The sequence below is a fragment of the Diabrotica undecimpunctata genome, chromosome 1 (genome assembly GCF_040954645.1).
Source record: "Diabrotica undecimpunctata isolate CICGRU chromosome 1, icDiaUnde3, whole genome shotgun sequence".
Lineage (NCBI taxonomy): Eukaryota > Metazoa > Arthropoda > Insecta > Coleoptera > Chrysomelidae > Diabrotica > Diabrotica undecimpunctata.
This window is the reverse complement of record NC_092803.1, coordinates 155,484,689-155,507,840: the sequence shown is the minus strand read 5'-3', so window position 1 is coordinate 155,507,840 and position 23,152 is coordinate 155,484,689. Positions and strand designations below refer to the sequence as shown.

The following is a 23,152-nucleotide window of genomic DNA, read 5'->3' as shown; positions in this document are numbered from 1 at the left end:
CTCACCGACTACTATCTATCATTGTTCAAAGTGCTTCGTCCATCACTTAAATCATTCACTATTTTTCTTTTCACGACATCACGACTTCATTTTTTTTCGTGCAGATATTTCAGGAAAGGGCTCTGGGTTAATACATCTTGGTATTGGCCTGGCCAGCTTTACGTTTGGTAAATTTTCTTATGTTACTCTGGGGTACCGGTACTAGTTCTATCAGGATTCCTTTAATCGATTCATCCTTAGAATTAGATGCCGACGGTTCTTGGACATTGGAATACCATTTATTGCGCTTTCAATACTTGCTGTTTTCCCATATGCTTTCTGGAAGAGACTGGACACTTGATATATGGTTATTGCATGACCAGAATTTTCTCTGAACCATTGAGTAACAGCTTAATTATAATATTTATGGTGTGGTTCGAAAAATGCAACATCCAATGGCTGAAGGCGGTGCGTGCAGTGTGCCTGCAGGCAAAGTAATACCGCTGAATTATGTTTAGCTTATTCTTATGCTTCGTAGCTTTTACGACTCGAGTGGCCGTCCAAAATTAATTATGCTTTATGAGCACGATTCGGCCTGACATGGTCAATGAACACCCTATGAACAAATCTCCGGTCATGTATCATGATTCATTATGCAATTTTAATATTTCTACAGGTGCGCCTTCATATAACAATGGATTAAATCTTTTTCTGGGAAAAATTATTGATGGTGGTACGTAAGTTCCTCCAGAACTCATGTACATTATAACTGTTGTGTGTACACCCCACTCTGCGATTGGGATAGAGTCTACTTGTTTTTTTCCTTTCTGAGCAAAGACTTTTGTCTGAACTTGGACGATGGTCAAGATTGATTCGCCCATGTTGAATATCATGGTATTTTAAATTTTGTGTTCTTCACTAACTTCTAATTTTTTTAAAAAATTGTTTACCCGAGGATTATTAAATGCCTCAGCATGTGCAAGATATGTAGCCTCTGGAAGACGTAATGATGATTGCGGATTTCCTCGGCGAAAACCATGCAACCATCTTTTGCCAGCCATATTGTCACTTTATTGAGCCGATGATCAATCTTAATCTCCTCTGCAGTGCTATAGGCTAGCTTGCATAAGTCTGCTCTTGTCACCTAAAAAAAAACGGGATTCAAGATCCAGAATGTGAGCAACTATTGCAGCCTCCATATTTTCATTTAACATTGTTGCCAGAGTGTCTAAATGTTTTTTTGCCTCAACAGCAATTTTATTTCTACAAATTGCTGTACACAAGCCAACACAAAGCAGATAGCAGAGATGATCAAGTACCAGAAATATTAACAAGGAAAAAGGGCATTGTCAACCAAGGATCAGAACTACTACCGGAAATCACAATAGACGAAATAAAACTAGCCCTAAGAAAAGCTAAGAATAACAAATCTTCAGGCAAATATTGTGTCGTTACTGATGCAATCAAAATCGGAGGCACTTGCCTACTTAAGAAAATAAAAAATCTTTTTAACATGTGCCTTTTGGACAGTAATATACTCGACAAATGGCACAATGATAAGGTAATTCTATTGTACAAAAGGGGAGACTCCCATGAATTAGAAAACTACAGACCTATAAGCCTTCTTAGCCACTTATACAAACTCCTTGAGAATCGTCTTGAGAAAAAACTTGATTTCTACCAGCCAATAGAGCAAGCGGGATTTAGTACCGGATTTTGAACAAATGATCACCTACAAAGCATTAAAATCGTAGTAGAAAAGACTATCGAATACAATCGACCACTCGTTCTGGCTTTTTTAGATTTCCATAAAGCCTTTGACACGGTAGATTTTGACAAAATCCTGGAAGCACTACAAGCATGCCGCATTGACTACCGATATACAAGTTTGATTTACAATACATACAAGAACGCAACTATGTCGGTGAAACTAAATGAAAACGGACCATATCCCAATCGGCAGAGGAGTCCGACAGGTTGATATCTTATCACCTAAACCGGTTACCGCAGTACTAGAATATGCTTGTAAAAAACTTAACTGGGAAGAGAAAGGCCTAAACATTGACGGTAGAAGATTAACAAATTTGCAGCCTATGGAAAACTCAAAGACATCTTTAAAAGCAATATACAAATTTCTTTAAAACGTAAAACATTTGACCAATGTGTGTTGCCTGTAATGACCTATGGTGCCAAAACTTTGACATTGACAGTTACAACTTCTAAAACGCTTCAAATAGATCAGAGGAAAATGGAAAGGTCAATGCTGCGTATATCGCTTCGTGACCGAGTTAGAAATGAAGACTTAAGACGAAGAACAGAAGTTACCGATGTCATTTCCCGAATTGTCACACTGAAATGGAACTTGGCCGGACATGTCGCCCGAATCAGTGATGAAAGGGGGACGAAGAGATTGCTTGAGTGGAGGCCAACGTTAGACAAAAGAAGTAGAGGAAGAACCCCTACGCTGACGATATAAAGAAAATGTCAAGAAATTGGATGAAAAATGCAAGATAGAGCACAATGGACAAAAATGACGGAGGCCTATGTCCAGCAGTGGACACAAAAGGCTGGGTGATGATGATGATTACCATTCTTTATTTACATTTTCTTAAATCCAGCGATTTTCTATTTTTTTGTTATAAGTTGGATTCCTTGCCTATTCTGATTTAGAATAGGCAAGGATAACCAGACCTGCGAATTTCAACGACGAATAACACTTGCTTGTGCGGCGTATGGTTCACTAAGAGACGTATTTAAGAGCAACATCCCGATAGCTATGAAACGGAAGACATTTAACCAATGCGTTTTTCCTATTATGACATACGGAGCAGAAACTCTCACTCTCACAAAAGCAAAGCAACAGCACTAAAAATGCGAGTGGCACAAAGGCGCATGGAAAGATCAATTCTCGGCGTGACAAAAAAAGACAAAATAAGGAATCAAGACTTAAGGAAAAGAACAGGTATCAGTGATGTCGTCGAACGTATAGCCAAGCTGAAATGGAATTGGGCAGGTCACATAGCGAGACTGAAAGACACAAGATGGACCAGAAAACTAATTGACTGGCGCCCAAGAGAAGACAAACGCAGCAGAGGACGACCACCAACACGCTGGATGGACGACATTGGACGAATATCCAAGAAATGGCAACAAGAAGCACAGAACCGTGAAGAGTGGCGAAAAATGGGAGAGACCTATGCCCAGCAGTGGACAGAAGAGGCTGCATGATGATGATGAAGTTAGATTCCTGTTAATATTTATTATATCAACTGTTATATATATATATATATATATATATATATATATATATATATATATATATTGTATCAAATATATATTTTATATTTTTTATTTATTGTTTTTTCCCTTCCTAATTTTTGAAATTCTGGAGATGATGGTTCTAGGATGCATTGGCCCCTCGTTTGGCGTTCACATTTGATATATTTGGTTGACGTCTAACATTAAATATAACATGGTGGGACAAAATTAAGACACTTCATCTCGCTAACTATTATTATCTCGTAATTACTTATAATATTGGAACATAAGGTTTAAAAAAAATAATCAAAAAATCACTCTATTGCGAATATCTTCCAATATGTAGAGTTAACATTGTTCTACTTTTATTTTCAACTATAATCATAATTACATGATTGAAAATTGTAGTCATCATTACATTTGTCTAATGTTTATAATTATTTTCATGTTTCATTGTTTAAAATTATAGGATGTCGGTTGTAGAAATTAAGCAACACGAAGGACATTAATTCGTGAATCATTAAAGTTTTAGAATCTTATCTATGGTTATGACAGATGAGGGTTATACTGTAATAACCGGTTGCAAACATGTTGCGTTACAAAATGGATAAATAAGTATAATGTGTAGAAATGTTGTTTTTATGTATTTTTTTGTTCATTTAAGAAATATTTTGACACAGTATATTACAGTGTTTTATAAAATCATTAAAAAATATTCTTTCGCTTTGTATTATTTGGAATTTTGCTATAACTTCTAGCCCTCTTCGATCTTGCCTTCTTATAATACCAGCAGTTGTTCAAATGTCTAAGGTAATGTGTAACGTATGATGTCGTTCTAATATCAATGGTGTTAACTAGTTTCTGTATTTATACTATTTTATTTTCGTTAGTGGTTCTGGTTATCCAACTCATTTGCAACATTTATCGGTAAATCCACATTTCGAATGCATTTGGTCATTGCAACCATCTTATTTCAGTTTTTATGTTTTCCATTCGTATAGTATCAGGCACCATATATAGCATTTTGATTTTTTCAATATTATTAAGATAATAATTGTTATAAATTTTTAAATTTTGATTCTAATTGGTTCTTTACCTCTTCGTTGAGATATATCTTCTTCTTCAATTACTTTTTGACCTACCTTTTGACTGGATTTTGGATAACTCGAAGCAATACTACTGAGCTCATATTGATCCAATCTCGGAAGTTTTCAGCCACTTCGACAACTTGAACCTCGATTTTCTGTTATTTTACCTTCTATATTGTAGAATTTTCTTTTCCGATTTTTACGTTAAAGTCGCCTATTACAACTTTTAGATTTTACTTCGGTGGGAAGTTTAAAAAGTCTGCTAATTGTTAGTAAAAATCTATCGGTGTCTTTATCTTCGCTCGGTTCATGTACGTTGACTATAGATATTTTACGGTACTTTCGTCTAGACGTAAACAGCAGATTCTTTCCGAGATTGGTTTAAAGTCTATTACACTTCCCTTGAGACTTTCATTAATTAAAAACCCCGTACCCAGCAGCCTCTTTGTCCCATCACTATTAAACAAGATTGCTTGATCTTCTTTCTTCTTGTATGTGTCTGTTTTTTCTTCAATATTAGGCTCCTAAATTGTTTAAATTGTCGCACCATCTTTTTCTTGATCTGTCAATACTTCTTCGTCCATTTGGTGAATTATCTCGTGCTATTCGTACTATCCTATCCTCTGCTATTCTAGTAATGTGTTCACTCCTGTTTCTGTTTTGTCACCCATTCATTTATGTTTTCCATATTGCATGCTCTTGATATGTTTTCGCTTCTCTCCCTATCAAACAGACTTTTTCCTGATATTCGTCGGAGTATTTTCATCTATGTTGTTTCTAGTAGTCGTCTCGTTTTAGATGTGCCAGGTCTTGTCTCCGCCGTGTATGTTAATATAGGTCTAATAGCTGCTTTATAGATTCTTGTTTTTGTGTCTTGTCTTAGGTGTTTGTTCATCCACCAAGTTTTGTTTCTTGGAGAGCAAGAAAGTTCAGTTCGTATTGATTCATGATGCTGGTTAAGTTTTTTACTCCTCCCTCGTTATAAATATTTGTCTGGTAAAAAAAGAGTTGCCATCTAGAGCACATACAGAGACATCGCCCCAGGGTCAGCAACCCCCAAATTGGGAGTCTTACGTTGCCATGCAGTTCTGATAAAAACTTTAACATTACAATAACTTACTAACAAAGATGTAATAAGTAACTAATTTTGTACCACTTAAGGGTTTTTACCCAGATATTTAGTGTCTTGACGCATGGTAAATGCATTGATAATGGACTAGTTGGTCCGAAAAAATTCTGTTGTAATGTAGCCCCAAAGGGTCTTTTTAATTATATACCTTTTATAAAAAACTTTTAAATAAAACTTTAATTTTTTTATAATGTGTCAATAATTAATACATGCAACCCTTAATTTTCAATCTTCTATCACCAACCCCTATTTTTTAATAGCCCCATAGTGTCACAGAGTGTTGCCTTATTCCTCCGAAACGGCTTCATTGAATAAATTGTAAATGTATATTCAGTAGTTTTGAGAATAGGTCGCAATATATTTTTCATGCCCCTGATAGTGATAAGGGTGGTCCACCCCAAAACATTTTTCTAATTTCTTGGATAACATTTTTTGTTTTTATTTTTTATGATATGGCCTTAAACAATATATATACAACCCTACATTTTCATCCTTTTCTCACCAACCCCTATTTTTAATAGTCATATTAGTGTCGCAAATTTAGTTGGCATGATCCTCCAAAAGAGCTTGACCGATTTTTATGAAATTTTATATGTATATTCGGTAGGTCTGTAAATAGGTCGTAATATATTTTTCATACCCCTAAGTGATAAAGATGATGCAATTCAAACATTTGTTTTATTTTTTGGACAAAATTTTATTTTCATTTTTTTTACAACGTGGCATTAAACAATAGAGCTCTTAATTTTCGTCCTTCTATCATTAACCCTTATGTTTTAATAGCCATATTAGTAATTTAATAATTTTAACCCTGATCGATAACCGATCAATTATCACTAGATCAGTTGTACCCACCAGGCGTCCACCAGTGTCACTTCTCACCTAGCAAACAGTACGGAGTAGGGGTTAGAACAAAGCTGGTCTCCTGTCTGTGTCACACAATAAACCTTCTCTCACTCTATACAGTTTTCGGCCATTAATATTATTTATGCATCGAAAGTAATACTGATTTATTATTTAGCTTATTCCGCAACAGACTTCCATATTTTCTCGGCTATTTTGGTTGTTTAATTGAGATATTATTTTAAAATTAATTTAAGAGAAACGTGAAAAAATATAAGAAACGATTGCGTTTCTTCGAGGCATCTAACAGTATTAATAAACATTTAAATTATGCTTATTCTTGTTCTAAAATGAAATGAAAATGCAATTCACAATGTGTTAAGAGACCTTATGCAATTTTTATGATATTATATAGAGTAGACAAAAAATGCTACAATACATAATTTTAATAATATAAATATTAACACAAACGTAAAAATTATGATAATATGACAAACGGAAAAAGACTTTCCGATGCCTGAGGAAACTCATCAATCATCATGTCACCCTCATCGCTTGAGTGCGATGAGGGTGACATGATGATTGATTCTTCATGCGGTGACATGAAGAACAACATATGTAGTCGATCAAAAAACACATTTTTAGAACTATCTCTGCTATTATTAACAAAACTAACAACTTAAAGGTAATATTTTATTGCAGAAACGAAGAAAATTCTTCATGGAGTCTCCGGTCAATTTAAATCAGGTGAACTATCTGTAATAATGGGACCTTCTGGTGCAGGAAAGAGCACTCTTCTTAACGTGTTAGCAGGATATATGTAAGTAACGTAATATGGCTCTTTTATCGGATTTTTTATATTCGGATAAATATTTATTAAATAAACAATACTTTATTACAGTTTTGTTTTATAAATTTTTGAAACTTTAATTTTATGTGGAAATATGTCTAAATTAATGAACATTTTTATAAAACATAAATAATTATTACAACAATACGGGAAAGTCGGCTATTAGTCGGCTAGTTAACGGAAACGTTAACTCATGATATTGCAAAAATTTAAAACATTTCAGTTTCCAATTTTTTTGAAAATATACTTCAAGAGCCTAGGTATATTGGTAGAGACCGCACAGTGAGGGGCCAAATATATAAACAGGGGCGAATAGACCCCTCTTTCTTATCATAAAATTTCAGGTAAAAATACTAATTACCAATCTTTTCTAAGAAATATATCACTTGCTAAAGTTTTAGTAATATTTATTAAAAATTTTAATAATAAAATGTATCAAAGTAGCTGCTTTATGAAGACAACATTCTCTGTTTACGCTGATCCTAGCTATTCATTATTATTCATTGTGTACCTACTAAAGGCATTTTTAAACTTTGTTTTCTAAGAAATATATGACCGTAGCTAATTTACATGTGACCCTTTTCTCTAGGGTATTAAAATATGCCCGCCAGAGCGAACCAGTACATGCTTGATTTAACCCTTCGTTGTTTTATTTTATATTAAAACATTGTTTTTAAGTTTTAATGGAAAAACCGGAAAATGACGATTTTCAAGGCTTAAAAACACAACTACAATTTTTGAAATCATCAAGTGCCTAAATTCAAGTTCAAGCCTTCTTCTATCAGCTCCCGATTAAAATTCTGGGCTTATTTTATTTAAAACATTGTTTTTAATTATTAATAATGAACCGCGCATGGCGGTAGGACGGGCGCTAATTTGTACAATCAAAATTCAAACCAGCAAAAATGTGCCACAAAGTGTGCCACCGATTCTGTTTCTCTATGATATACACGATACACGTCGCAGCCCGAGCGTCCGTCTTGTTATAAGCGCTTCGTTAGCTATTAAAAAACAAGGTTTTAAAATTTAAAAAGCCCAAAACACTTATCAAGAAATGATAGAACAAGTTTTGAACTTAAATTTAGGTCCTTGGTGAATTCAAAAATAATATTTTTTAGTTGTGTTTTTGGGCCTTGAAAATCATAATTATGCGTTTTTTTTTCAGTTTTAAATTATTTATGCAATCATCTTTTTTACTGAACTTATGCAGCGTATACACTGGAGAACTTTATGCGATACTAGAAGCTTTTAAAATACTAAAAACAGATGATAAAAACCAAGCAATATGCACAGACTCCCTGTCGTCACTACAATCGATAAAAAGTCTATACTCTCAGCCTCCCTTAGTTCAAGGAATCCATAGGACTTACAGTGTACTCGCTTTTTAAGGTGTAAATGTCACGATCATCTGGCTACCATCCCATATCGGCATCCCCGGTAATGAAAAAGCAGACCAAACAGCCAAGCAAGCTTCTTGTGTAAACAGTCAATCCTCCAAAGCCCAACATATTCAAATCCATAATGACCTAAAGCAAATTTTCAAGCAACAACAGCATCATACCTGGCAAACCCACTGGAACACAATCAAGAGTGCATTATATGAGATCCAGCAGACTGTTGAAAAATTTGAACTTAGAACTATCTCTAGAAATAAAAAAGCTGTCATCCGAAGATTAAGAATAGGACATACCCGATTCACACATGAATACTTAATGAAGTCGGAGCCGAAGCCCAATTGCCAAATCTGCTCAAGTGCATTGACTGTGAAACACATCGTGATCGAGTGTCCCCAGTACGCAAAACACAGAGTGCAACATAAACTTAAGTCTAATATTAAAGACGTTTTAAACTCACGCGATCAAGTCTTTAACCTAATTGGTTTCTTGAAAGACATTCAGTTGTTCAACAGAATATGACCCTTTGTTTTCCATGTTCTTTACTTATATTATATTATTTAGTCATAGGTTCTAAGCTTGTAGATTAACTGTAGCAATTAGTTACATGTGCTTATTGTAATTATTGTACACAATATTGTTTGTGTCAATGGTCATTGCAGCCGAGACACAGTAATTTAAATAAAAAAATAATTATTTATAATTCGAAATCAAGTTTACAGAAAAATTAGAAAACAAATTTATTGTTACAATTTTTTTAAAAAAATTGTTTAAAAAAATTTGAACAACTTTTTGCCTGGACGAACTCTTGAACCTTATCTTGGGGTAACTCATGGACGTTTATACGTCCATGGGGTAACTCATGAAAGTGAATATGTAAAAAAATCTCATATGAATATTTTTCCGAACGAACCCGAGCTTCTCTCCTTTATATTTTTTCAGTTTTTTGTTTCGTGTTCTTTGGAATCTTGGCGATTATCATCATTATTTTGATCCTGTTTAATTCTGTTTCATTAGTTATTTATTTGTATATTTTAACAAAAACAATAACTAAATTTCACGTTGAATTACCTTATAATCAAGTATGTTTTGTTTTAGAAACTTAATGGTTTAAATTAAATATTTAAATATACTACTGACTTTACTGGGTTACAAACAGGTTTCTATTTTCTTGATATAATTTATTTAAATCTTCTTTGTATTTGGTATTGATAAACTAATATCTAGATTTCTGGAACGACCATAAACCACTTCTGATCATAAGTTCAAGAACGGCGATATTTCAATGTGAAGTTTAACCTTTCTTATCTCTTCGAATGCAAGTTTTAACAAATATAAATAATATTCTTGCATTTGAGGTATCTCGGAATGCGAACAGATGTTATGAATCACTATCAAGAATAGTGAGATAAGGAATGGAATTTGATACATAATAGACATAATTAATACGTCACAATTTTAAACAATAATAATAATAAAGGCTCATTTCCAACGGTGATAGTAATTTCGCAAAAGTTCTCTTACTATAGTAACCTCGATAGTGCTATCATCAAAGTGAGGTGTTTTCACGTATAAAAAATTATCACGATAGTAATCAATAACAAGATGACCAATACAGTGTTAATTGCTGCGGCAGCTGCTGTGGTTGTTGAAGTAATTAAAAAAAAAACTAAAAAACACAAAGAAGTATGGGTGAGAAAATGGATAGAAAGGTGAAGTACACTTGGTGCTTCAGCATCACTTACATCGTAAGAACTTGCTGTAGAGGATCCCAAACGCTTTTTTGGCAAATAAGGTAGGTACATTTTAAACTGATACACCTAATAATTGTAATTTGTTTTAAAATCTGTTTTTTAAGATATAGAAGAATAATACGAATGCCTCTATTAGCAAAGCTGAAACTTCAAATAGCTTGCCGATATCTTGCTACTGGCGACTCACTAGGATCGTTGCAGAACCTTTACCGATTACCGAAGTGTACGATAAGCCAGTTTCTACCTGATGTCTTGGACGCCATATACGAAGTCTTCTTCTTCTTTAAGTGCCGTCTCCCGATCGGAGGTTGGATATCATCATCACTATATATTCTCTCTCTACTGCTGCTCTGAAGAGTTCTATAGAACTGCATGTAAACCAGTCCCTTAAATTCTTTAACCATGACACTCTCCTTCTTCCTATACTCCTTCCTCCTCTTATTTTTCCTGTATTATCAGCCTTAGCAGTTCATATCGCTGTCCCCTCATTACGTGTCCCGGATATTGTAACTTTCTTATTTTTATTGTGTTTATTATTTCGCATTCTTTGCCCACTTCTCGCAATACTTCCGTGTTAGTTTTCTTCTGTGTCGATGCTATTCTAAGCATCCTCCTGTAACATCACATTTCAAAGGACTGTAACTTATTTATGTGTTCTTGCTTTAATGTCCAGCTTTCAAGTCCAAATTGCAGTATCGCAAACACGTAGCATCTCAGTGCTCTTACTCTCAGTTCTAATCTAAGGTCTTTGTTGCAGAGAATTGTTTTCATTTTTACAAACGCATTTCTTTCTATTTCTATCCTTGCTCTTATTTTGGTTGTTTGATAATTATTGTCTGAAATCCAGGTTCCTAGGTATTTGTATTTATCAACCCTTTCTATCGGTACATTTCCCAAATGTATGTTTGTTGGTATATTTGCTTTCTTTGTTATTATCATGTATTTGGTCTTTTTATATTCATTTTTAGTCCATATTTTTCACAGAAACTGTTTGTTGTGTTTAGCAGTAATTGGAGTTGTTCAGCAGAGCTTGCCATAATCACGGTGTCATCTGCATATCTTATGTTGTTAATAGATCTTCCGTTAATTATTATTTCTTCACTTTGAGATAGTAATGCTTCTTCAAAAATGGCTTCACTATATACATTAAATAGTCTTTAAATACTTCAAATAGCTTGCCGATATCTTGCTACTGGCGACTCACTAGGATCGTTGCAGAACCTTTACCGATTGACGAAGTGTACGATAAGCCAGTTTCTACCTGATGTCTTTGACGCCATATACGAAGTAGTGGAAGACTATATTGTGTTATTTAATGATGAATAACACACAATAATTTTAATGTTTTTAATTTAAAAAATATAGAAAACATAAAAAATAAGTAAAAGCAACAGAATATTTTAAAACATATTAACTATGATTGTATATTATTATTAGGTATTAAGAGTCGAAACCAGCAATATCATCTCCAGTCCAATTCGAAAAATAATTTCTGTTCTTAATCTGCTTTATTGACAGGTTATTAAAAATGACGTAGCCGAGCAGTGGTAATTAACCTCTGGATATTGGCCTGTAGTATTAGTGCTTCTTTACACCGAAGAAGCTTGACTTGAGCAGAAACATGTTGTCCAAATAAGTCAAATTCATTGGGGGGACCAGATGATTTTAAGGATGCCACTTCCTTCAAAGCTTTTACAGTCTTATATAGTCCGTCTAGAAAGTATCCGGAAATTTATATTTTTCCTAATTTTAATAGATTTCCTTTTTCTAAAATTTTAAGACAAAAGTAATGCATCAAGTAGGTTGTGCCGATAGTAGGTTATGGACAAAATCGCATGACAACACCATCTGTCAAATATTGTTATTTGTAAATAGACTTAAGATTTGTGAAATAATGTCGCAAGTAGAAAAAAGAAAAGTGGTGGAATATTTGTATGGAAAGGGTGTCCGAAACGTTAAAAAATTAGTGCAATTGACTGAACTCGGAAAAAGTGCAGTGTATGAGACAATAAAGAGGGTTTCGAAAATTAGCGAACAGATTTGGAAATCAACGAAGAATAAAAGTGTGTCCAGAAACTGTCCGCATTTCACTGAAAAAAGAAGGCTACATATCAAGGAATCCAAAAAAAATTCCTACAATGACACTTCTGCAAAGGCAACGAAGAATAGATTTTTGCCAACGTTTTCGAGAAGATAATTTTAATAATGTCTTTGTATCTGATGAAAGTTGTTTCCAGCTTGGTGCAAATCATCTAAAAGTCCTATCAAGAGAAAATGTTACCGTTCAAATTTCCAAATTTCCCACTAAAATAATGGTTTGGGGAGCAATATCTCAGCGTGGTGCTACACCTCTCTATATAGTTAATGGTACTGTTGATAGTGCGAAATATTGTGACATCCTAAATGGTTTTCTTCTTGAAACGACTCATGTTTTATATTCAGAGGGCTGACGTTTTTAGCAAGATAATGAAAGATGCCATACTTTTGCTTATACTCAAGCTTGGATGCAAGAACACGAATTGGCAACAATTCCGTGGCCAGCAACATCTTCAGATCTTAGCCCCATTGAAAACATATGGGGATCGATGAAGATTGAAGTGGAACGAGCAGCGCCACGAGATAAAGAAGGTTTGATTCAATCACTTTTACAGGCCTGGAACACCATTACCGAAAATTATGGTCTTGACCTAGTTTCGGGTGTACCTGGACGTTTAGTTAAGTGTTTAGATTTAAATGGAGATTGTATAGGTAAATGAGATAAATTATTTGTTGGAATTTTATATTTCAAGTAATAGAAATAAATACCGTAAAATTATAATTCTGCTTTCTATTTTCCGGATACTTTCTAGACGGACTATATAAAGAATCATCCCCCTCTTTGTTCTTTTACTTGCAGACCTTTTGCGATTTGTCTGAAATATTTTAAGTAAAGTACGGAAGGAGTTTCTTCATTTTTCCTACGTTCTTGCGCCAATTCTTTATCAGATGTGGGCTGTACATTGGGCTTGTTAAACTTCACCTGTGTCATTCTCACCGGATTGGTGGTGGTAGGGCTTTTTGAGACTCCATAGCTTGTTGAGTCGATTCTTCATCTGTTGTTGCATTTTCCTCACTTTCGGCTAAAAATTGACATATATATATATATATATATATATATATATATATATAAAATAATATTTTTAATTAGTTAGAATTGTTTCAACAAACGTGTTTCTATTTTCAGGTAACCTAAGGAAAAATGAGTGAAATCAAGTGATAATTGGATTTTAAACTCGCTGAAATTTTTCATTGTATTGAAGCACTTGGTGGAAAATGTGTATTGATTCTATGCCCTTTAAATTGCGGTTCTTAATACTTTAACTAAAAAGAAACATTTAGCATTTGCATTGCCTAGAAAGTATTTAATCATAGACATTGTAGGACGAGACGTGTAGTAGAAAATGCGTTTGGAACCATGTCAGCCCGTTTTCATGTATTCAGATCGGCAATATCACTTGTTTCTCACACAGTAGTAAAAGCAATAAAAGCTGGATGTGTTTTACGCAACTTAATATGAAAAGTTGGAAATAATAGGAAAAAAGTTACAGCAGATATTGAGGATAATGAAACAAGACTAATAATTCCTCATAATTGGCGCAGTGTGAACCCAAATGGTTAAGTTGATTTAAGTGCAACTTTCAGCGTAACTATTTGCCTGAAGCTCGGCATAGAAGACAAGACTTTGTTAACTAGTTTATAGGGGCAGTCGATTGACAGTACCGAATGATAGAATAAAGAAAACACTTAAAAAATACATCAGAATCTTTTAAGTCTTGTTATGTATAGAAATTAAGGAAAAAATAAAACTTACCAAATTAGATTCTGACTCATTTTCTTCCAAATTATGTCTTAAACAATTATCAGCTACGGAAAATAAGACAAGTTTTGGTTTGTACACATTCCGGCTCTCATTCCACTTTCCATAGATTTCTTTATTTTATCAACTTCTTGATTAGGTATATGTACACCTTATGCTTCTAATTTTCTGTCCTTTCAAAAGTAAGAAGTCCTGATAAGGACAGCAGCATTTCTTTAGAATGGTCCCTCCTCGCTCTGTTGTTAAAATCGAAAGAGGTTTTATTTTCATAAACATGGAAACCTTTCGTATTATTCCAAAAAAATTATTATATCAAATTGTCAGCAGCTCACTCTACTGTTCTCTGCACTTTTATAATTACTTTTAATACTCAAACACACTTTAATACTTGCAAAAATCACGTACCACGTGCAATTTGTATATACCACAACGACATGAAAGTTTTGCCAAAATATCTAGCCAAGCGAGACAGTGCGAGAGTACTTTCGTGCCAGTATGATAGCTACTATCAGGCTATTTACATATTTGCGTGATAGTTCGCCATAGTTCATGTGAGAGTTACTATCATGATAGCAACTATCGCGACAACTATCACCATGAAAACGAGGCTTAATGAAATAGCTTATAAATAAGGTGACAAAAAATCGGTGTCGGTTTAACACAGTCTGCCGCCCGGTGCTGATACGGTTGTCGCCAGGCTCAAAAATATTTCTTAACTTTATTTCAATACAACAAAACATATTTTGAATATAAGTTTATTAAAATAAGGAAAACAATTAAGTACAACTTTTTTTGGTTTCAAACTTAAATGAATATTAACAGAATACAAGAAAAAAATTTAGGGCGAACTTCAAAAAGTAAAATAAACATGTACCTAATAACATTCAAACAGGTAACATGAGGGAGGTAATCAAATACCTTTACTATAGAAAAGCTTGTTATCTTACTTTTACTGAAGCGAAGTTTTCGATGATATCATTTATATTTAATTCATTTAGCAGGTCCTCGTTAATGAATAAAATTGATAAGGAGTTCAAATTTTCTTGGGAAATTGCATTTCTTAGGTAGGTCTTTACCCTTTTTAGTGTCGAAAGAGAGCGTTCGCCACTTGCATTTGTAACCATTATGGAGGAAAAAATACGCAGGCAAATATTAACGTTTGGAAATGAAGATATCAATTTATTTTCGTAGAAAACCTGTACCAATTCTAAAGGAGTGTTTATTTGTAATAAAGGAGTGTCTTTTTAACAAATGCTTTAAATAAACACATTCTTGTCGAAAATACTCGTCCAAATATTTCTTGTATTTTTGTTGCAATTCGGTTGCCGATCTGAAAATATCTTCATCTTTCGTAGTTTTTAGTTTAAACAAAAATTCAAATGCTCTTAAACAATATTTATAACTATCAGATCGGCGAATAATCTCCGACTTAAGATTGTCTATTATAAAAACATAACATTGTGTTCGCATAGTTTCTTTTTGGCTTAAACTTGCCTCCGAATTCTTTTCTCCTAATTGGAATTTTTTTTTGATAATTCTCTTCTCAGCACAATTTTCGTTCCCTGTTAAAAACATTCCTAAGGCCTCGTAGTGATCAAAACGATCACATAAGAAATCAAAGTAATCTGCTAAACATAGAAACAGATGAGCGGTTGTGCTTAAATCCATATTTTTCTTTTGTACTGCTTTAGTCAACTCAATAACCCTTTGTAAAACGTCAAGCCAGAATAATAAAATTATTTCGTTTTCCAACAAATCAAGTTTTTCGATAGAGAAGCTACTTCAACTCTTACTACATTGTTCTCATTTACATCCGTTGACATTTCAATCAAGCATGTTTTAATCAAACCGTAATTGCTTTTTAACGCTTTTACGGCATCAAAACGAGAATACCAACGGGTTGTATTCACTCTTTTAGGTAACAGTGTCTGCCCCGACTAAGGCGAATCCTTTATTGCACGAGACAATAACTCCCACCTGTGCGTAGACACGGAGAAAAAAATTGTAGATAACTTGTACGAACATAAAAAAAGATGTTGCCTCCAAACAACAATTTACTGCATTCCGGACAACCAAATTTAAAGAGTGAGCAGCACATGGCACAAAGAGAACTAAATCATTGTAAACTTTAATACGTGGTTGCAAACCAGAATACTTGCCACTCATATTACTGGCATTGTCGTAACATTCCAATAACTGTTTCCTCAAGTTCTTGTGAGCTATGCCCAGTGTGTTTCTAAAATCCCACCAATCTTTCCACGGGATTCCCTTTATTGTTACAATATCTCAAAATCGCTGTAAGTTGGTCATGGTGTGTTATGTCAGGTGTTGAATCTACACTTATAGCATAGTATTTGTTTGCCTTAATTTGCCTAACAATTTCAATCAATGACTCGATTGGACAAAATACTCAGTAATTGGTTACATATATCTTTTGATAGATATGACGTTTTGCCCTTACCTAAATTTGCGTTCATTAATATTATCTTTAAAATTGGATCATATCCTGACAATAGTTCCAGTAAACCTAAGTAGCTTCCATTACGTTTTCGTAAATTCTTTCATGAGTACCTCTAAATGCCAACTCCATGGTAGCCAGAAACTTTATTACACTTATGATTCTTTCTAGTACTTAAACCCAATATTTTTTTGCGGTGTTAATTTGATTTTACAGTCCTACATCAACTCTTCCTTGCTTTAATAAGCGAGTTGTATAAATTTTCAGATTATCTATATAATCATTGGATCTTTCATGTTCGTCAAATCTTTCCTGACTTTTATTCCATAATGAAAATCCTATTTTAAATTGGTTCTTTTTTTTTTCCAAATAAGACATAATAAAGACAAAATATATTGCCAGTGCTCTCGGAGTAAATTGCCCAATCGCGGCGAACTACTTCTCCAATAACCAGTTTTTTATAAACTATTTGCTTACCTTATTGGCATATCCGTTTTGTTCGACGAAATATCTTTTTGACATTGGAAAGTCCATATCTGTAAGATTCTGTTCGAACCATTTTTCTAGAATCATTTCTGCATAATTATGGCAATCTTGCCAAAGTGCTGGATCTTTAAAATTCGATATCATGTGGATTTGTATGCAAATTTTATTTTACCATAACCATATTACTTCGTAATAGTACGCGCTTCGCGCGTACCGTCCTAGAACGTTCGACCGTCCGGTGCTACAGCCCCGACAAGACCCCTGGTTAAACCGGCGCTGCAATAAATAACAACAAAAACAACATTAAAATCAAAACGAATGTAATCGCATTTAGTATTTAATATGATTAAAATGATTCCGAAACTATTTTCTTGTGACAGGTTTTACAGTTACATATTTTAAATGGGGTTAAAGCACCATTAATTATTGTAATGATAATTACATTTTTAGTCGGAATTTAGAATGGTGAAATTCGTATTGAAATGAAATTCAATGCAATCTTTTACTTTGATTTTAACATCTTTTCTCTACTTAAAGAGTGAAAAAATAATGTTTTTAAACTGTAAAATGCATGTCGGAATAAAAGGTTATTCGTAGTATCGTTCATTAGCCTCTAGTGAGAGGCTTTGAATTTTCGGTTCACCTAATTCGCTATCAAAGAGAGGTCTCCCGATTTATTGTTATTTCGTATAGATGTGGCTGCTAGCGTACCTGGCTGTTATTTTGGTTATAATAACCAAATACTAGATTGCATTTCAGTTCAGTTTGAATTTCCACAAGTATTCCTGATGAGAGTTGATATAATTCGAAACACGTGTAGAACAATGGTGGAAGTCGAATTAAAATATTGCGTATAGCACACGAATCCTTACAGTGGCGCACCTAGAATTTTTATTGGGGGGAGGGGGGGGGGTTGGTTTGGTTGGAAACCGAAATTTTTTTTATACTACTACTTTGAGTTACTCAAAGTAGTAGTATAATAGTAGAATACTACTCTATTTTGAGTCCTTAAAATTTGGGTTTTAGTTTAATCTAAAGTACTAAAATGAGCAGTGCCAAAGATTCAAGTATCTGTTATACTGTCTTCCAACTAAAACCACCCTCTTCTACTTGTGTGCAGTTGACTGTCGCACGTACCGTACTCCGAAAGCAAGATGGCCGCTGCAAGGCTGACATTTTTGGCACACATTACTTCCCGTCATCTTCACGATTATCTCTCCCACAGTCACAGGGTTCATACCTATTTCTCTATACATTCTGTCTCTCCACTGTACATCTATTACACTCCAGAATTGTAACACATAAAGTAACAGTGTCGAAATATTCGCAGTGTAGGCATTAATCTGTATCTGTCTTTCTGAACCTACGAAGATACGCCCTAAAACAGACAATCACCCAGTCCCTTAGGTTCGGGATCAGCATCTTGGTCCACTGAGTAACATCTTCTGTGCTGTTCCACTCTTCTTGCCATCTTTCCATTGATCTTTCCCTTTCTTTTTTTATGGCTGTTATCAAATGTTCTCTTCTCTCATAGAGATGTCTCCTTTCTAACGCTAACACATGCAGAGGAACACAACCCGTGATAGTTTACAAGGCTGCCACAGATACAGTCCTGTGAGCGTATCCTACTCGCATCAGACAACACAGACGCATTTTTTAGGCAAATGGATAGAACATAAAATTAAATGGTAATTTCCCGAAGTTTTTCATCCGATACACAAAGGCACATGTCACTTCTTTATTGCTGTGGAATTATTCGGCTGGCAATGTTGCAAAATCTTATAATTTAAGCGTTTTTTCTAAAAATATAAAAGCACACAATAATAACAATTAATTATTGTGTATTTATAAAATAATTATGGTATTCTACATAATTAAAGTATTAATTTAATTATTAAATTAGCGTTTTGTATTGTGTGAAAGACAAGTTATATTTTCCTACTATTCTTTATATATTTTTTACTTTATATGCCCTAGGGAGGAGGTGTTTAACCCCCAACCCCCTGGGTGCGCCACTGGATCCCTAACATATAGTCCATTTTTCTGCACCTTGTTTCATCCATTCTTTTTAAACGAATCGACCTTGTGCTTCGTAGGAGGTGTTGCCGAATGCTCCCTCAATATTAAGAAATGCACTCGACATCAACTCTCAACGTTTTTCAAAACATATTCTACCCCCTGTACGAAATGATGCAGTGCCGTTTCTGTAGAGACTTCTACTCGATACGCATACTGTCTCTGACAGTACACAGTCACAAAACCAGGATACGAAATCAATAGATAACTTATCTACAAGTACACCAGAGAGCTATACTGCCCTACTAAGAAAGAACCCCGTATCTCTAAAATTTGAAAAATTGGGATATTTGCACCATATGAATAATTATGATTTATATAACATATTCACATAGAGAAAAACCCGTATTTTATATTTCTAAATATTTTATGAAAGAAAATAGTTTCCCCGTAAACGCCAAAAATGACTATTATGCTTAGTATAAACCTGGCATTTAACGCTTCGTAGTAAAAACCTGGTATATGCTCAGCAGATACGGGTTTTTAACGTAGGATAAAACGATATGCGAGGTTTTTTCTAAGGAATAGAGCAACACCGCTAATAGTTTCCACCACCAAGTGGAACTAGCGTTAAAGAAAAAGAAGAAAGTTTATGATTATCATGATTTCGTCGAGGCCGTTAAAACGTGTAATTTGAATCGTGTGGTGGTGAAAGAAATGGGAGTTTCCAATTTTCTTATCTGGAAAGACTTATCATCACAGTCAAAATTAAAGAAAACAAACTCAAGTATTTACCTTATCACAAATTGTTAAAGTAGTTGTGAAGAGGGAGAGCAAGATTTTATACGTTAAGATTGACGATAGCGAGGAGTTGATAGAGATGGACTTTTTGCAGGCCAGAGTGTTAAAATCTGGGATAAAGGACCCCACACCTGTGACGAAACCTTCTGGCATTGCTAAGAAAAGAAAAGAACAAATATTAAAAAACTTAGGTCAAATTATACCAGCGAACCGCCATCAATTTTGGGAAGAATTGCCAACTTCCGATTAATAATAATTTTCATTTTGTATTTTTAAATAAACGTTTTTCGTAAATACTTGTGTTTTATTCAACAAATGTTCATAAAAAATTTTATTAAAATATTTAAATGTTTTGCCTTTCGAGGCAGTTAAATAAATATAAATTTAATAATAATTACCTAGTTAAAACTAAGCTTAAGATAAATTTGGATAATACGTGGTTTTAATGACCATAATGTCCATATGGTAATTTTGCAATTTTTTTTTGAAAAATGTGAACTACGAAGCTACACACTCTACCCTAAATGATTTTGTGTTATTATTGCACCAAAATCACAAGGGATTAAACAAAAATCTTTAATCGCGTTTTTCTCAAAACTCGGTATAGTCGAGGTACGGGGTTCTTTCTTAATAGGGCAGTATAGAAAGAAAACTTTTAGAATAACTTTAAGGAATAGAAAAAATAACAAATGGATTACGTAACGACAAAAGTTGAAAACATATTACAAAGAGTATGTTCCTCAAAATGGAACTGGGCCAGACATGTAGCTAGAAATTGAAGAAGAAGAAAGCTGGAGTGGAAATGTGAGTAGACGGAGATCATGGGAAAAAAAGAAGTACAGGAAGACTCCAATAAAAATGGAACTAAATTGTGACAAAGCGGGGCTAAATTGGTACTCAAAATAGAGAAAACTGAAGAACAATGAGAGAGGCCTATATCGAAAAGATAGAAAACGACCGAACAAGAAGAAAAATTTTCAGTTAAGAACCGTCAAAATTTATTCGTGCTAATAGCTAAATTACTAATGTGAATAAAAATAAAAAAACATTCGAGTAACTTAATTATTTGTCGATTAATGTAAAAGGTTCGAACAATTGAAATTAACAATAATCTTTATTATGCTATTTTCGATAAACATATATGTGTTTTGTTATCTCTCTTGTATATGCAATAAATAAACGAAGTTATACCACCAGCCATTTAAGATTAAAATAGCAAAATAACAGCACCATATAGTTTTTACTATCTAAGTCGAATGAATTGCGATAGTAACGTGTTAGAAACAACGTTTTAACCTGAAAATAACTGGCCTCGTTACCTCTTTACCTTGATCAAGAATTTATTATAATATATCTAGTTTTTACTCTCATTACGTAACATTCGAAGTAGGATAAGCACCGTAAAATCACAACAATAAAAAAAACAATAAAATAGAAAAATATAGGTACGGTAAGGGCGGACAACGAACAAGATAAATGATACGCACATTAATTTTTTCAGTTTGTGACCTTTTTGAATAGCATATTATTAGTTATAATAAGTATAGTGTGATAATTTCATATTATTACGGTGTTTATTAGGAGTATCTCAGTGCTAAAATGAGCTGTTTGGTATCGCAATATTTTGTTTCTATAACCTATACATGTTATACATGCTTACCTTTTCTAATTCCGCTCATTCAATATTTCATGTAATCAGATATTTCGCACAAAAATATGCATACTTAGCTCTGTAAAATGTTTTTGACTTCCTTTAATCATGCCTTAAAAAAATATTTTTTAAGAAAAATATTTCTTAAAAGAAAGAAGACAAGAAGACAAGAGAAGCGTCGGTCGACCACCTACAAGATGGACTGACGATTTAAGAAAACTCAATAAAAACTGGATGAGAGCGGCGCAAGATAGACAGGGTTGGAAACATGAGGAAGAGGCCTATGTTCAGCAGTGGACTCTTGAGGCTGGATGATGATGATGAAAAAAATATTAAGTTAATGTCAAGTCAGTTCTATCGGTCTTGAGCTTGCTGCAGCCAATTCCCAGCCATTCTTTTGACGTCCGTCGTCTCTCCATCGTGTAGGTGGTTTACTTCTGGTTCTTCTGTCATCTAATAGTCTCTATACTGTATTTTTTTTGATCCACCGCCCGTCACTCATTTTGGCTACATGGCTCGCACAGTTCCACTTCAGCCGTGCTATATGCTCTATGACATCTGCGACGCCTGTCCTTTCTTCGTTTCTAACGTTGTCTCTGAGAGTCAGTCCAAATAGCCTTCGTTCCATTCGTTTTAGGGCTACTTGGAGTTTGGTTGCTGTAGCTGTAGCTTGTAGCCTGGGTTCAGGCGTGTTTAAGTGTTTCGGCGTTAGTTATAGTACAATGACCGCTAGAATCCAGAATATTCGACCACGCTAATTCAATAAGAAGTTACCGCATATCAGCAACGAATATTCTGGAGCCTTGAAACACCAATTGCGACTTACTAAAACAGCAAATTCAGCAATGATTATAAATAAAGCATTGTAAAACCACCTTTTTTAGTCTGAGATTAATGTATTAATAATCTATTATATTTGTATTTAAAGTCTGACAGTCTGATAGTCTGATATTAGTGTGATATTAATCTAATATATTTGTATTTGAAGTATGTTTACTGAAGTTTATGTTGAGTGTGTGCTTTTTAAAAAACTGTTTTTCAAAAGAACATTCATAATTCGTTGTACGTCATGACTGGAAACACACATTGGTGGAACGTCTTCTTTTTCAAATAATTTGGCAGTTGCTCTATAAGATGTCTGATAGAGCTCCATATGCGACCTATGCTAAAGTGATTTTTCTTTGCAGTTCAACAGTTTGGTTGTCCCTAGCAATTTGGATTTCATGACCTATATATTTATATTTATGGACTAATCCTATTTCGTTGCAATCGACTTTTGGATTATCAGTTGGTGCGAGATTTGTCATGTATTGTGTCTTTCCAAAATTTATGTTCAAACCAACTTCATCACAGTCAGCATCCAACGCAGTAAGCATAGTTTCAATCTCTTTTAACTAATCTGTTACCAAAACAATGTCGTCCGCAAATCGTAGGTGGAAGAGCATTTCGCCATAAATATTGATTCCTTTGGCGTCTCACCCCAGTTTTTGAAAGCATGTTCCAGAACTGTCGTAAAGAGTTTGGGAGATAACGTATCTCCTTGTCTGATTATTGTTTTGATTTTTCTACATTTTGTATCTGTGTGTGGT

At 34.1% G+C, this 23,152-nt stretch overlaps 1 protein-coding gene across 1 annotated transcript in view; it reads left to right on the top strand.

Annotated features, from left to right (window-relative positions):
- LOC140432409 (ATP-binding cassette sub-family G member 1-like) overlaps window positions 1-23,152 on the top strand; it is a 197,766-nt gene that overhangs the window by 80,479 nt on the left and 94,135 nt on the right. Inside the window, exon 3 of the mRNA XM_072520287.1 lies at window positions 7,000-7,117. Coding sequence (XP_072376388.1) covers window positions 7,000-7,117 — 118 coding nt within the window. The remainder of the gene's footprint in view (window positions 1-6,999; window positions 7,118-23,152) is intronic.